Raw genomic sequence first — 14,091 nt, forward strand, 5'->3', positions numbered from 1 at the left:
TATTAGTATTAGTGATAGTGTCCATATGTATATTAATCACCCATCAAAATAACATTTAGGGACAAAGGATAAACTGAGTTCGCAAACTCAGGAGGTTCAGTCAAAGTCCTTATTTAGCTACCCACTGTAGCAAGTACAGTGGGTGGTGCTATTATTATAAATGAGTAATTTCACTGAAGTATTGATCATTTTTATTCCACCCCGGTCTACATAAAAGTCACATTATTTGGATTTTTGCAGAAAGTCTTCACATAAATTGCTCCATAGTGTTGCAGTGGGTTTTGTCTCATTTTAGTTAATATAATGAATGTTGAATTTTTCTTTCCAAAGTATATTGTTTAGATTTTGTGTTAACATACATTTTACATTCAGCTGGTTCTTTCTTTTGCTTTTGAATCTTTGTTTTTTGTATATTTTAAAGCATAGTTTTATTTGTGTGACCTCTTGTGGTTCATTTTCTGTTTTGAATTTGAATGAACCTCACCTGTATCCTTGTGTATCATCGTTTCTTGTGAATTCTTATGCGTCAATTACCTTGTGGTTACATCCAGATGTTTTATACGTTTTTATAGAAACAAATATTGGGACCGTTTCCCCCCCTTGGCCACATCCTTTGTTGGCTTTTTTATAACACACATTCACATTCATTCCAATAGTTTCAGCAGTCTCTCTCCAGGAATTTGCTGATATCTGTGAGTCCTTATTTTGAGACAAATCTTTATATTGAGATGGTGATTATTGTATACTCTCGCTAATCCGTTCCAAAGGTTTTGTGAAAAACTAGCAGGAAATGATGAAAAGTGCAGTTACAATACAAGGGAGGTCCATATCAGGTTAAGGCAGGGGTGGGGAACTCCAGGCCTCGAGGGCCGGTGTTATCCAAAATAACAGATGATTCAAATGGCTAAATTACCTCCACAGCATTTCTTGTAGTTCTGCAGAGGCCTGGTAATGAACTAATCATTTGATTCAGTTGTGTTGACCCACGGTGATATCTAAAACCCGCAGGACACTGGCCCTCGAGGCCTGGAGTTGCCCACCCCTGGGTTAGGGTGTAGGTTACAGAGTACCTGTGTAAAGAGGTTCCACAACACACTTACTGTGGGTGACATTACCTTGGTTTGCAAGAACACTGAGAAAGTTTGGAGTAACTTTTGACCGGGATATGACTTTCAGCATGCTCATTAAACAAATACCCAGGATTTCCTTCTTTAAGTGGAATTTTTTTTTTTAATGAGAAACATCCTGCCTCAGTGTGATGCTGAAAATCTGGTTCTTAGATTTAAAACAACGTATTTTTTTTATTGCAGGCCTCTAAAAAATACAGGCTTAATTGTCGTTCCGGGAGTTTCAAAAAGTAGAAATAGAAACAAAGCCTGCTGTCAAACCCTTCTCATCCACTATCCAGAAAGAGCTCTGTTAGCTCCTCTTTAAGCCAACCTTCTTATGATTCCTCACAAACATGTGGTTTCAAACAGCAGGTGGGTGGGACTTTCCTGCTCACAGTTAGAGATATGTTTCTGAGATTACAATACTGGAGATAACCGTTGTCAGTGACATCTGGAACAGCTTCCCATAGTGTGAGAGGCAGGGTACAACCTGGACAGACCACAAGTATGTCGCACAGAGAAACAGGCAACCTTTCGCGCCTATGGGTGATTTAGAATCACCAATTAACCAAACCCCACTAAGCGCACGTCAGGACCTTTTTGCTGTGAGGCAACAGTGCTAATCAAACGTTTCGAACAGAGTTGGAATTTCTTTACCTGAATGATTGAAAATGCATCAAGACATATTTATCATGAGAAGCATTACTGTAACAGTATATATTGTATATCAGAAAATAAAAACAAGCAGGTCTTCCTGAACCTTTTATATCTATCAGTAGTGCACAATGTATTGCACATCTTTAGTGTGGTTGAACAGAAGAAGAACTGATATGGAAACACTCCAACGCAAATGTTTAATTCACATGCGAGATCTCACACTGTATATTCTCAGAACAGCTGAGTAGGTTTCTTTTCAGCTATATGTACAGATAAGGTGATAAGGATGCTGCTGAATGTAGGTCATCGTGACACAGGTGTGGATGTGGTGAAATAAACCTAACAGCCATTTTGTCTTTACATAAAACATAAGTTTTCAATCCTCTGAGTAAGGTTTATGTGAGCGGCACAAAAATACAAGATGTGTGATAAAATGCAGCATTATTGCATATCGTTATTATTATTATTGTTATTGCCCCCCCCAAAAAAGTCCAGGGAGGTAGCCAATAAGATCAGCTGTTAGCATTGATTAGGCCCCTATTGCCCTGTTGTAAAAGCTTCTTCACCCTGCTGCCATGTGGCAAGAGGTACCGGAGCATTTGGGCCCTCACTGCCAGACTGCAAAAAAGTTTCCTCCCCCAAGCCGTCAGACTCCTAAAAAAATCAGTGACTGGACTGACACACACACACACACACACACACACACACACACACACACACACACACACACACATACGTTTATACATGTCACTACCTCAAGCATTTATCTGTACAGTGTCATGTACACACAGACTTTCATACATCAAGGTTTTTTTGCACAACCTACTGTCATTGTTGCACCTTTCTATTGCACTGTTGTGTCTGCAATGTGTTGTATCTGGTGTTGCACGTTATGTAGTCCTGTGTTGATTGTGCCTTATAAGTTATATGTAGCAGCATAGTGTTGGAGGCGCACTGTCTCGTTTCACTGTGTACTGTACCACTGCACATGGTTGAAATAACTATAAAGCCACTTGATGGCTCCTGCACTCATAAAATCTATAAAATTCTATAATCATATGTTCCTTATCGCATATCAGTTGTTTGTGTGCGTTTTGTGGCCCAAAAATTCATAAATTATATGTAAATAGGAAGTCTGTAAAATTTCTGAAATTACACTGTGACTGGAAGCAAGGTTTGTTTTCACTCTTTCAGTTATAAATTTCACATTTATTAAAAAAACTAAACAGGCTCAGTTCTGGTCAGTGGATTTCATTAATAAATAAAATTCTGTATTCATGTAATAAGAAGATTTCAGTCAGCTGAGTGGGTGTCATCGTTGAGTTCAATCATATAATATTTCTTTAGTAGTTACACAGCAACTCCATGCCATGAGGCCGCCCTTCCAACAGACGCATTTATTCTGCCCTCCAGCTCTTGCTTGCATGCAGTGTAGCAGCTGATCAGGCCACTTCAAGCATTTCTCTCTGATGGAGGGATGTACTCCAGACCAAGATAAGCAAATATCTCCTCCTCTGATGTAGCTCTCAGATATTTATTCTGTACAAAAGGAAAACAAGTATGATTCCATCACGCCATCTTCATTTAATTAAGCTGAAATATGGCAGGTATAATATGCACTTAAAGGAAGAAGTAGAAGTAGTTGGCATGGGAAAAAAAGGGGGGGGGGGGGGGGCGCTATTCTTTTCTCAAGGGTTCACATGAGAAACTGGAAGTGTAGTGAAGGGTTAATGCGTTTAAGAGAAAAGAGAAAATTAATACTGAACAGAACTGAGTCCCACTTATTGTTGTGGCCCTCCACAACAGACCCAATCACTCACGCAGCCACTTTTAACTTAAAAGACTTTCCTGTTAGAAGCAAAATATCTGTTGCTTCTAACAGTTTGTGGAGTGATTTCTGTGTAAAGAGCATGGGACAAACTTCCTGCTGAAATCCAAATGTGTTTCTTAGTGCTCAGAGTACTGCCTTGCCTCAACAGTACCTCAAGAGCACTTCTGCTCCCGGCTTCAACAGTGAGCAAAACTAATAAAGTATATCTTAAAAATAGACTCTCTAATCGCTAACACTACAAAAAAAAAGGCTTTATTTTTCTTTTTTCGATTTACCTGTGTATTATCAAATAGGGCGTGACTGCTCAGAGACATGTTCTTCTCGTGCCCAGCCCAACGTCGCAGCTCCCTCTCAAACAACTGCACAGACAGAAGGAACATTAAACAATATAACATAGAAAAGCAGGGAAAAAGAAGGAGGCAATAGATTTTTGAAAGAGGACAAAGGTCAGGCGTGAGCGATCACCTTGGATCCGGTCCAGCCAAGCACAGCAAAAGCAAATTGACTGATCGGAGAGACCACCAGGTCCACCCTCACAGCTCTCCATATTTTGTGTGATGCAGCTTCCATCTGGTAATTCTTACTGAGCTCACATAATTGTTGATCTGTGTCCGCCTGCATGTGAGGTCTGAGAACATCCTTGGTTTTCAGATCATTTTGCTCCTCTGGCTGCGTGCTTTCTTGTTTCTTCCCTTTGGTCAGTTTAAAGATGGAGAAACACCTTTCAAAGCGGTCCATGTTGGAGGCAGGCCGAGCAGGGCCATCCTTCGACTCCAGGTATGAGTTTCTGGTAGTTTTCTGGTACAACAGAAATCCCTGAATAGACAACAACCAGTTCAGATCAGAAACATATGTCATATAGAGTTGTGAGGAAAGTTTATATGAACTCATCATGGACCTGAATTCACTGCAATTTAGAGCTTTCAATTACTGCTTTGAAATATTCTTTTTCCAGGGTGAATGATTGCATAGCATGCATTGGATGCACAAGTTTAAATGCATTTTGAATTTTCTAAAATCCAGAGGGACAAAAATTACATATACAGACTCAATATATACACACATACAGTCACTTAAAGCTTTAAATAAGTGGCGCTGAAGGTTATACAATTTCTTTTCATGACTTAACTACAACTGATACTTTCTCTTTGGAAGCATAAAAAAGTTCTTGTTTAACAGTATTCATTGGACTGAAAACAGTGAGAACAACCTGAAAGTAATATAAACTCTGAATGGAGAGTGTAGATTTCCACAGATTGTGAAGGTCTTTTAGAGCCATTTCTGAATAATGGCAGATTCCAAGGTCATCAGTTCAAACAACTGTATGCAAGTACAAATTTTCAGGCGTGTCACCACTTTTCCAAGATCTGGAAAAGAGCCAAACTGTCACCCTGAGATGGGAGGAAACTGTTTAGGATGATTAGGAACAATCCAGAAACCACTAAGGCTCAAGCCTGTCATTCACTGGAAACAGCTGACCTCTGACCTTGGGTTCAAGGTCACCAGGATTCAAACATGTCCCAGATATTTAGCAGATGCACCTTTAACATCAATTTGATACTCATATGTCACCTCATTATCAAGTTATCACATTCAGACTTGGGTGTGTACGCCGCCTGCGCACCAGGGTGACAACAATATCCCAACAGCCCTTTACCACTGAGAAGTAAAAATCTGAATCAGAATAGTTTAACCCCAGAGGAAACTGTGTTGATTTGTTTCAAAGGATTTAATAAATATCAATTGTCTCAAAAGTTACCTGTGATTCCAACCAGGCGACCACTTTAGGCATCAGTCCCACCTCTTTGCCTTCCTCTGGGTGCGTTATCAGAAAGTCAACATCGTGGCCCGTCAGCTTCCCTCTGTGAAAATACCACAGTTCATATTTCTATTAAATTGCAGAGGGCAAGTTTAAAATTTGATTTGGTTCAAGAAGTGTTTACTTGTTGCTCATGTAAAATTTTCTTTAAACCGCATGTATAAACAATAATTTTGACAATATAGAGCTCATTGAGATATTTTAGGCTGTGAAGATTTTGAATGTGCTATCAGATGTACTGTGTGCGAATATTTGTGCTTTCACCTCCTGAATCCTCCGGTCAGAGCAACTTGTGATCCTGTTAGCACAGAATCGACAGCTTTCTGCACAATCTCCCCGATGGCATCTGCTTCTGCTTTAGTGACCGGCTCGTTGAGGTCATCGTAGTGCTCAAGACCTTGATGATGAGAGTGTATTTATTATTTTTTAACAATTTTATTTTATATAGGACACGAGGAAAGGCGAATTACCAAGCAACCAAGTGAACACATTATTTTTTTTAATGCTACACAATGTCATTAAAAAGTATTTCCCAACTTCCACACTTTCTCAGATATCTTTTTTTCATATTTATCATTAACAGGTGATTGCGACTGTCAAAAATCTTTAATATTAGACCCATCTCATTTTGTCAATTTTGATGATCCCCAAGACTTTTAAGGCAATATTATGTGGACTGATGAGCTGAACTGTTTGGGGGTTTTCATAAAAAGATCAGTCAAACATGGAGGTGATAGTGTGACGGTATGGGGCTGCTTTGCTTCTCCAGGACCTGGACTGACCAAAATTGATGGAACATGAATTCTGCTCTCTACCAGAAAACCCTTAAAGATAATTATGACAGCAAGTCTGTGAACTCTAAGCATGCTGCAGTGCCTTCAATCCAACTATTGTGTAAATTGCTACCAGATTTTTTTTTTTTTTTTTTTTTTTTTAAATCATGCAAAGAATTGCTTTTTGTTTTAAGATTAATGTTTAATTTGTTTCTCACCTCTCCTCCAGATTGCACCAAGCCTCCAGCTGGCCAGACAGGAACTTCCAAACAACTCTGGCTCTTTTTGGCCTCCTTTTATGGTAAAGTTCCTGGGAGGGAATGTGCCAGGTGTAGTGTGAAGTGGGGGTGGGGTTTCATGAGGTTAAAGAATCTGTTGATGTTGAACATTTACAGAGTTGGGGAATTTTCTAAATATATTTGTGTTAATGTTCTCACTGTTAACTTATCATCATTATATTTGAATGACAGATTGAGCATCGTTATTAATTTGTTTAATTCTTAATTGCTATTTAATTCAAGGAGTGGGAGGAGCCACTGGTTATTTAGTCGTGTGCCGAGTCACGATGGAGAGTGGACCATAGTGGCTTACATCAGGGGCCGTCGTTACAGTAGTTTAGCCCACTGCAGAGTTGTTTCTATTTAGATTAGGATCATATTTCAGGTGTTATTTGTTTCTCAGTAAAGTCTTTCTAGTTTGAGTTTTTATTTAGTTGGCTGTACTGTATTTGTGACACATTAGATCACAGATGTGAAAGAAAGAATAAAAAGACTGGACTGTCAGCTTTCAGAACAACATATTGCTGCCTCCACCACTCGGTCAACCCTCGGAAGAATGTCTAGCCACACAGTGTCATGCCCTGCAGCTCAAGGTCAGTTGGGTTATGCAGCTGGATAAAAAAATTAAAAAAAAGGAGTGTCCTAGTCAAAGTCTGGACTCAAGTCAGATTGAGAAATTCTGGCTTGACCTTAAGACAGGCCGCACATGCTTGCAAACCCTCCAATGAGGCTAAATAGTTTTTTATTTTGAAAAGACATGTGATGACTTTTTTAAGGCCCATTCAAAAGAGAGACAGACACACAAAGACACAAGAACTCACCTGACATGCTTTAACTTGGACACCAGTTAAAGAGGAGACAGCATACATACGCCTGCTCTGATCATTATAGTAAGAAAATCATCCTCATTCAAGAATGCCAAGAAAAACAAAGCTAACAAACCTGATTTTTGTGCTCGATTAAGTGTTTGTCCTGAATGTCGTAACTGCTCAAGGTTGTATACTCCCTCTCTAATCCATCGGTCAGCAGTTTTGGCTCCAACTCCAAAGATACCAGTCAAAATCTGAAATACATTTATTTAAAAACATTAAGGACAACAGTACATTTGTACCACTTTGGCGCAGGGCCTAAATCGCCCTCCACCTATGTGTTTGCACATGACCCATAGCACACTGATGAGCTAAACACAGTTTTATAGTAAACGTTATTCTTATTTACAGCCCCTCCAAAGAACAACAGAAGGCTCTGTCACCATCTTGCACGTAAGAGATTCAAAGTTTACATGGTTTCAGGACATACTTATGGTGTGTGTCATGTCATTGCTAACTCCTGATCATAGAACAGTGATAAGAGCAGGAAAGTTTAGAGCAAATCAGTATTTCCTAGATTTGAGTTGCTTGATACAAAATCTTTAAATAGTGGATAACATGTTGTGTTACAGGTTGCATAAATAAAACTAAGAATGTTAGTCATTAGATAGATTTTTGCTTGCGATTACAAGCCAAATTCATGATCTGTGTACATTAAGCAAAACTGTACAGTGAAAGCAGTAAAACAGTTGATATCATTTCATTAGAAAATGAAATAACTATATTTTCCTTCAAAGTGGGGTCTATTAAGCTTTTCCTTTTCTGTCATAAAAGCATACAATTACAGTAACAAATTCCATAATATTGTCATCTCAAGCACACAGCTCTGGCTATGAGCACTGCTGAAGCCCCATCCTCCTGCTGTTCAAACCTTCTTTGTGAGGGACAGCCAATAAGAAGAAAGTTGGTCTACAGGAGATAAAACTGGGGTTTTTTTGGCAGAGAATCAAGTATAAAACATTCAATGATAAGTGAGAAATCTGAATTATTCAAAGCTACTCCGGTAAAGCAAGAAAAAAAAAAACCCAAACAAACAAGTTTGCAGCAAAGCAACTGCCGATGCCTGTCTCAGCAAGCAAAGCCCCCAGCATCCAACATCAGCATGGCAGGGATGAAGGCACTTATATTGCTTAGTTATGACAACAGCATTATCATCCTTCCAGTAGAAAAGGGTGCATGCATGGTTTTGCTGAACCAGAAAGACTATCATAAGAAACGTATGAGCCTCTGAAACAAGACCCAGGAAGTGGTTACAGGAAGAGGGTGATAGACTGTCTGAAGCGGTTAGAACAAGAGAATGCTTTTGACCAGACATCATACCACAGGTTGCCAAGGGCAAGCTATGCAGTCTGTATGGTTTACTGAAGATACTAAACAGGATATACATTTAAGATCAATTGTCTGTATGATCAACTCGGTCACTTGTAACATCTCAAATTTTCTGGTCTCAATCCTCAACCCATTGGTAGGCAGATCACCGGGTAGGATATGAAAAATGACAGGTTAGCCTTCTTAGACTGTAAGATTTCCATCAGTAATGGGGGACATTTAAAAGTTGATGTGTATCATAAACCAACGCAAACAGATCAGTATTTAAGCTTTGACTCTCATCATCAACTGGAGCACCTCGTTGGTGCTCCAGTTGATGATGTTATTATTAGTAGTATTATTAGTATTAGTATTATTATTACAGGACGCTAAAACACAGAGCGAACGCCATCACCACAGACAAGCGGCCAGGGAAGCAGAAGAACATCATACCAAGAAAGCCCTGATTAAATGTGGTTAGCCCAGCTGGACATTTGTCAAAGCTGGAATGTTGTCTAAAGAAAGCTCCTGCCTGCGCCAGAAACTGGTCCACCCCAAGGATTGGGTCCCCCGACACAAACAGAGTAAAATAGTCTACACTGTTAAGTGCCAGAAAGGTTTGCCATGATTCTGAGAAACCAAACAACTTCTGGCTAAGCAGATGACACAAACAGAAGAGCTAACTCGTCAGGCCAGGACTCTGCAGTCTATTCACACCTACAGACCAGTGGACATTGTTTCAATGATGAGGATGTACACATCTTGGACAGGGAGGAATGCTGGTTTGAGCGGGGAGTCAAGGAGGCCATTTACGTGAAAAGGGAAGAACCATCTCTGAATCGAGGAGGGGGGCTAAGGGTTATTCAAACTGTCATGACCTGTCATGGTCATGACAGTTTGAATAATAATTATCAAGAGAGCCCATTGTTTGCCAGTGGTGCTAGTTTCAGGTACTGTGCAAATGTATTGTTTGTAAGGTTGACTTTTTGAGTCAATTGGATGAGTCCGAATGAACAGAAACAACCTTTTGGGAGCTTGAGTTAAAAAGTATTAAGTTAGAAAGGAGAAGAATAATTTTATTTCCTAGTGATAGCCAAGTTGGACCTATTCCCTTTAGATTTTTAACAGCTGCTTTTGAACAAGGGGACACACCTGCAGCAGATTTTAAAATGCCTGAGATACCTTTAGTGCTTTGTACCGCTTTGGCTGCTTGGTGGATTCAACCTCACTTGACACTCCATTCTCCAAAACATCCTGCAAGACCAGAGAATTTAAATGAATTTAAACTACATCTTGTTAGGGGGTGAACATGGAATGCTAAAAATTTTCACTTACTTTTATAACTCTAAGCGAGTGTTCTCCAAGACAAGGCAGACCCCTGAGCTGTGATATGCTTATCACCTGTGTGGGGAGCGCCTTCATCAAGGCAGCAGCTCGTCGAAAGGCAACGCCTCGTCCGTCCTCATTATTGAGCTCAGCGTTTTCAGCTAAAAGCGACAAGGCATCCTGAGGCAGAAAATGCAGTTCTGACATATGTGTTAGCTAACATGGCACCTAAAATCAGACTTCTGTGTTTGCTTGGGGTGGGGGGTAGAGGGCTTACAGTCAAGTTGCTGTTATGGTTGTCCAGAGTGGTTCGTCTCTGACAGGCATAGCTGGATACTGAGAACAAAGCAACCTCTGCTTCACTGATCTGCTGCTCCTGGAAGACAAACATAAGGACTTAAAGTCTTCAGTATAACCTGAAACCAATGCCTATTTGGTTTAAAATACATGTTGGTTAACTTAAAGCTAGCTTTGGAATGGATAGAGCAGGAATGATTACAGCAGGGTGATGTTAAACTTTTGCAAAAGCCGAACCTCAAATCTGTGGTATGTGCTAGGCTTCATGTCAGGAAAAGCCAGCTTCATGTTTAAACCAAGCCTAAAATGTCAAACTCTTACCAAAAATACATTTTAGGATTATACCAAAAACTCATTGGCTAATAAACCAAATTATCAAACCAAATTGGTGAGGGACATTTAACCAAGTATAGGGTTTTCTGACAGACCATTTTCTTGCTCCATTATTCACTGTGGTCTGAGAGTAAAAATTCTTTGTGGTTCCGAGCTATTGTTCCCATTGCGCTCCCAGAACACTCACAACTTTGGAAATTCTCACCTTGACCTGAGCCTCCCCTGGCTGAGGCCTAGAGTTTCTCAAACATGCACACTTGCCCAATTTCTTCTTACCATCATACGTGGAAGAAACAAAAATGAGTGAGTGCATCAGAGACATACAAAGTTAAGAGGCTTGTACTCTGTTGGGAAACGCAATTACCTGCCTGCACTGCTAAACCAGAAAGCATTGCAATTTCTGACTGAGGAAACTTACAACAGTTTCTGAGGAGGAAACCAGGGAAGTCCCCAGGAGTGACAAAGAAAGCAAGAAAAGCAAGAAACAGTTGATTCAATTTTCCTTCAATTCAATTCAGTTTTATTTAGCATCACAACAGTAGTTGCCTCGAGTTAGTGAATGAGTAAAAGAGAATGCCAGATGATAGGCATAAGTGGAGGACAAGAAAAAACACATCTGTCAGTCTGAGACGGGAAACTCGCTACAGTTATTTTTTAACAAATAAGTGTAATAGTAAACTTCAATGCAGATGGAAGCCTTTTTAATGAATGCGGTTTATTAAAAGTAGCTTTGTCAGGAGTGGTCACTAGATGTACCAGTTTCTGCTCATTTTGAATTTGATGGCAGCAACATATGTCAAAAAAATTTGGACAGGGCTGTGTTAACCTCTTCCAGCAAAAGACCAGCCGATGGACTTTTGTAAGAGGAGTGTTGTTGTATTGTTGTGTGACATAGGATTCTACCGACTCAACAGTCTCAGGTTTTAGATTCGTTTCATGTGAAAATGTTTTCAACCGGTGAAAGGTCTTGACTGCAGGCAGATCAGTTCATAGCCATGCTGCTGTAACTGATGCAGTATGTTGTTTAGCAGTCGAATGTGAACTATGCAAGGCCTTCACTGAAAGTAATTTTACCATCTCACTGCTTTTTGTCCTGACATAAAAAATAGATGTGAGCCTTTCTAAATTCTAATTATAACTTACCATCTTCTAGGAGTTCACTCAGCTAATGATGAAAAACTTAATAGACCTCACAGATCAATGAAACAAAAAGTCATTTTTGGCAATTTAGTGTCAATAGACAAATAAAGCTGTATAAAGACTGATGGTGTCAGTGTGCAATTACTCCCTAATGGCAAGTAAAAGCATTTTACGCATGATATGTGATTTGTCACTTTATCATCAGAGAGTTGCTCTATAGGTTACTATTACTATAAACTGCTTGTATTTATTTAGTACATATTTACATTCAGTGAAAACACCTATTACTACAAAACAAAGCCTCAGATTTTCGGTTTTGATATCATGGATGTGTAAAATGAAAATGTACCTGTAGTTTATGTCTATGTGTTATCTCCACAGGATGACCAGCACGCATGCTCTCTGTGTACCAGCTGACGTCCAGGAGGTGAACTCTAAGGCTCTGACCCCTTCCCTGAGACTCTAGCCACGTCCTGACCTCAGTGCCACAGTTATTCTCAGAAATAACATGTGTGACGCTTTCACTGTGGAGAAACAGCAGATTAAAAGTAGAATGACTCATACACTTTGGATTCTGTGAAGGAGGGTTTGAAGACAGATTTACCTTAATACATTTCATTTTAGGCTTCCGCGAAACCTACATTTTCCAAGTTATACTTGCTTTCCCGTGACATTTGTATCAGTGGATTTGTGACACTTCTCACCTGAACACGTCCGCCACCTGAAAGCCTTTATTTCGTCCGAGTTGAGAGAGGAAAAATCTTCGGCTGGCTCCCATTTTTCTTTCCAACAGGAACAAAACAACTTGAGAGAACTTGTTTGGTACCTTATGTCCACTGCTGTCACTCACAGTATTCCCAGCATCCGAGGGGAGAGTTTTTCTTCGTTTTAGTGGCACCATGGTACACAACAAAACTATTTAATAGAACTCACTGGGTAGTTTGACACCAGGTCCGGTTCACTTTAGTCACAAGTTCATGACGTTTGTTCTCCTAGCTTGTCTTTTTCTTTAACTATTTTTGATAAAATTACAATTTCTAAACATACGACACTGTAACCTACATGAATGAACCTGACTCACTGGGTGAGGTTTAAGCTGTGAGGTAGGTTTGTGGGGAAAGATCCCCAATTTCAGTAACAAACGTGAATGACTGCGACCGGATGCAGCTGTGTAGCTGCTGCACCGGTGTCTCGTCACTCCTCCTGTGCACTACCAAAATAATTCCGACTGGAAATGATCGGAAGGTTTTATTTTATTTATAAGACCTCCACGTCAATTATTATTATTATTATTATTATTATTATTATTATTATTATTATTATTATTACTTGGTTACGCAGTGTGTATCCATCTCACCCTATCTGTTCTATATAGAACAGATACTACATCCATAAACCTTAGTGGTGTACGATACTAAAAAATTTGGTATTAGTCCAGTATCAAGTAAGTACAGGTACAGCATTGTTGATACTTACCGGCGCTTTTAACGCATAAAGGCTGTTTATATAGGAGACATCAGTTTGATATGATTTATGAAGTGAGTCTTCAACAATTTGCAACTTCTGAATCCATTTTAATGACTGCTAAATAAACTAAACTGTTTTGTTTTGTTGTGCCTCCATAGTCCTAAGAAATCTAGGGTAAAAGTCTGAAAATTTCACTGGTCTTTATTACCATCAGAATGAATCTGAATCTGTAATTTTGGACATATACTGGCTAGTCAGAATATGAAAATAAATAAATAAATCAAGCAGTCCTGTCCCATAATTGAGCACACACTAATAAAAAAAATTGCAGTAACAAAATAGTGGGTTGAATTTCTCTATTAAATGAATTTTCACAGTTCATTTAAATTTCACAATACTTCAAAATAACGTACATTTATATAGTTCGTATGAAATTAGAGAAGGTTTAACTGAAAATGCTCTAAAAGACTTATTTGATTATTTGAGATAGAGTGGCCTAAGTCTCGAAAATGAAAAATATGCATCAATTTATCAATATTATTTTCTCCCTTCCCTCTAGTACCTTCTACAAACTTCAGAATTGTGTTTTATTTGGATTAAACTATATCTACTGATATTTTTTTATTATTTTGTGATACTATTGTTGTATTTGCTCAATCCAGTGTGAAAACAAAAAAGTAAAACCAACCAAAAGAAATAAAAACTACAATTAGCTGCTGAATCATTTCGTTCATCAGTTGTAGCTCAGGCTACAGCAAAAGGAAGCGCAAAGATTTGATTGATTAGATACATAGAGCAATCAGTAGAGAAATCTCTTTTCATAAGTAAAAAAACAAAAAACAAAAACAGAGGAACGTAGATTGAGTTACTATATGAGTTTATTT

The 14,091-nt window shown here is 39.0% G+C and overlaps 1 protein-coding gene across 1 annotated transcript; it reads right to left on the reverse strand.

Moving 5' to 3' along the window:
- Positions 1-1,423: 1,423 nt before the first annotated feature.
- polm (polymerase (DNA directed), mu) lies at positions 1,424-12,931 on the reverse strand. The gene is made up of 11 exons (XM_085464697.1): positions 12,445-12,931; positions 12,090-12,264; positions 10,248-10,346; positions 9,980-10,150; positions 9,827-9,898; positions 7,410-7,530; positions 5,681-5,813; positions 5,357-5,459; positions 4,063-4,413; positions 3,873-3,956; positions 1,424-3,305 (listed from the first exon to the last, which is right to left on the reverse strand). The coding sequence occupies exons 1-11, from the start codon at positions 12,639-12,641 to the stop codon at positions 3,219-3,221; spliced, it is 1,593 nt and encodes a 530-aa protein (XP_085320823.1). The 5' UTR covers positions 12,642-12,931; the 3' UTR covers positions 1,424-3,218.
- Between the last annotated feature and the right edge of the window lie 1,160 nt (positions 12,932-14,091).

The sequence above is a fragment of the Copadichromis virginalis genome, linkage group LG7 (genome assembly GCF_057382275.1).
Source record: "Copadichromis virginalis isolate Kocher_CV1m ecotype Utaka linkage group LG7, C_Virginalis_male_GT1.1, whole genome shotgun sequence".
Classification (NCBI taxonomy): domain Eukaryota; kingdom Metazoa; phylum Chordata; class Actinopteri; order Cichliformes; family Cichlidae; genus Copadichromis; species Copadichromis virginalis.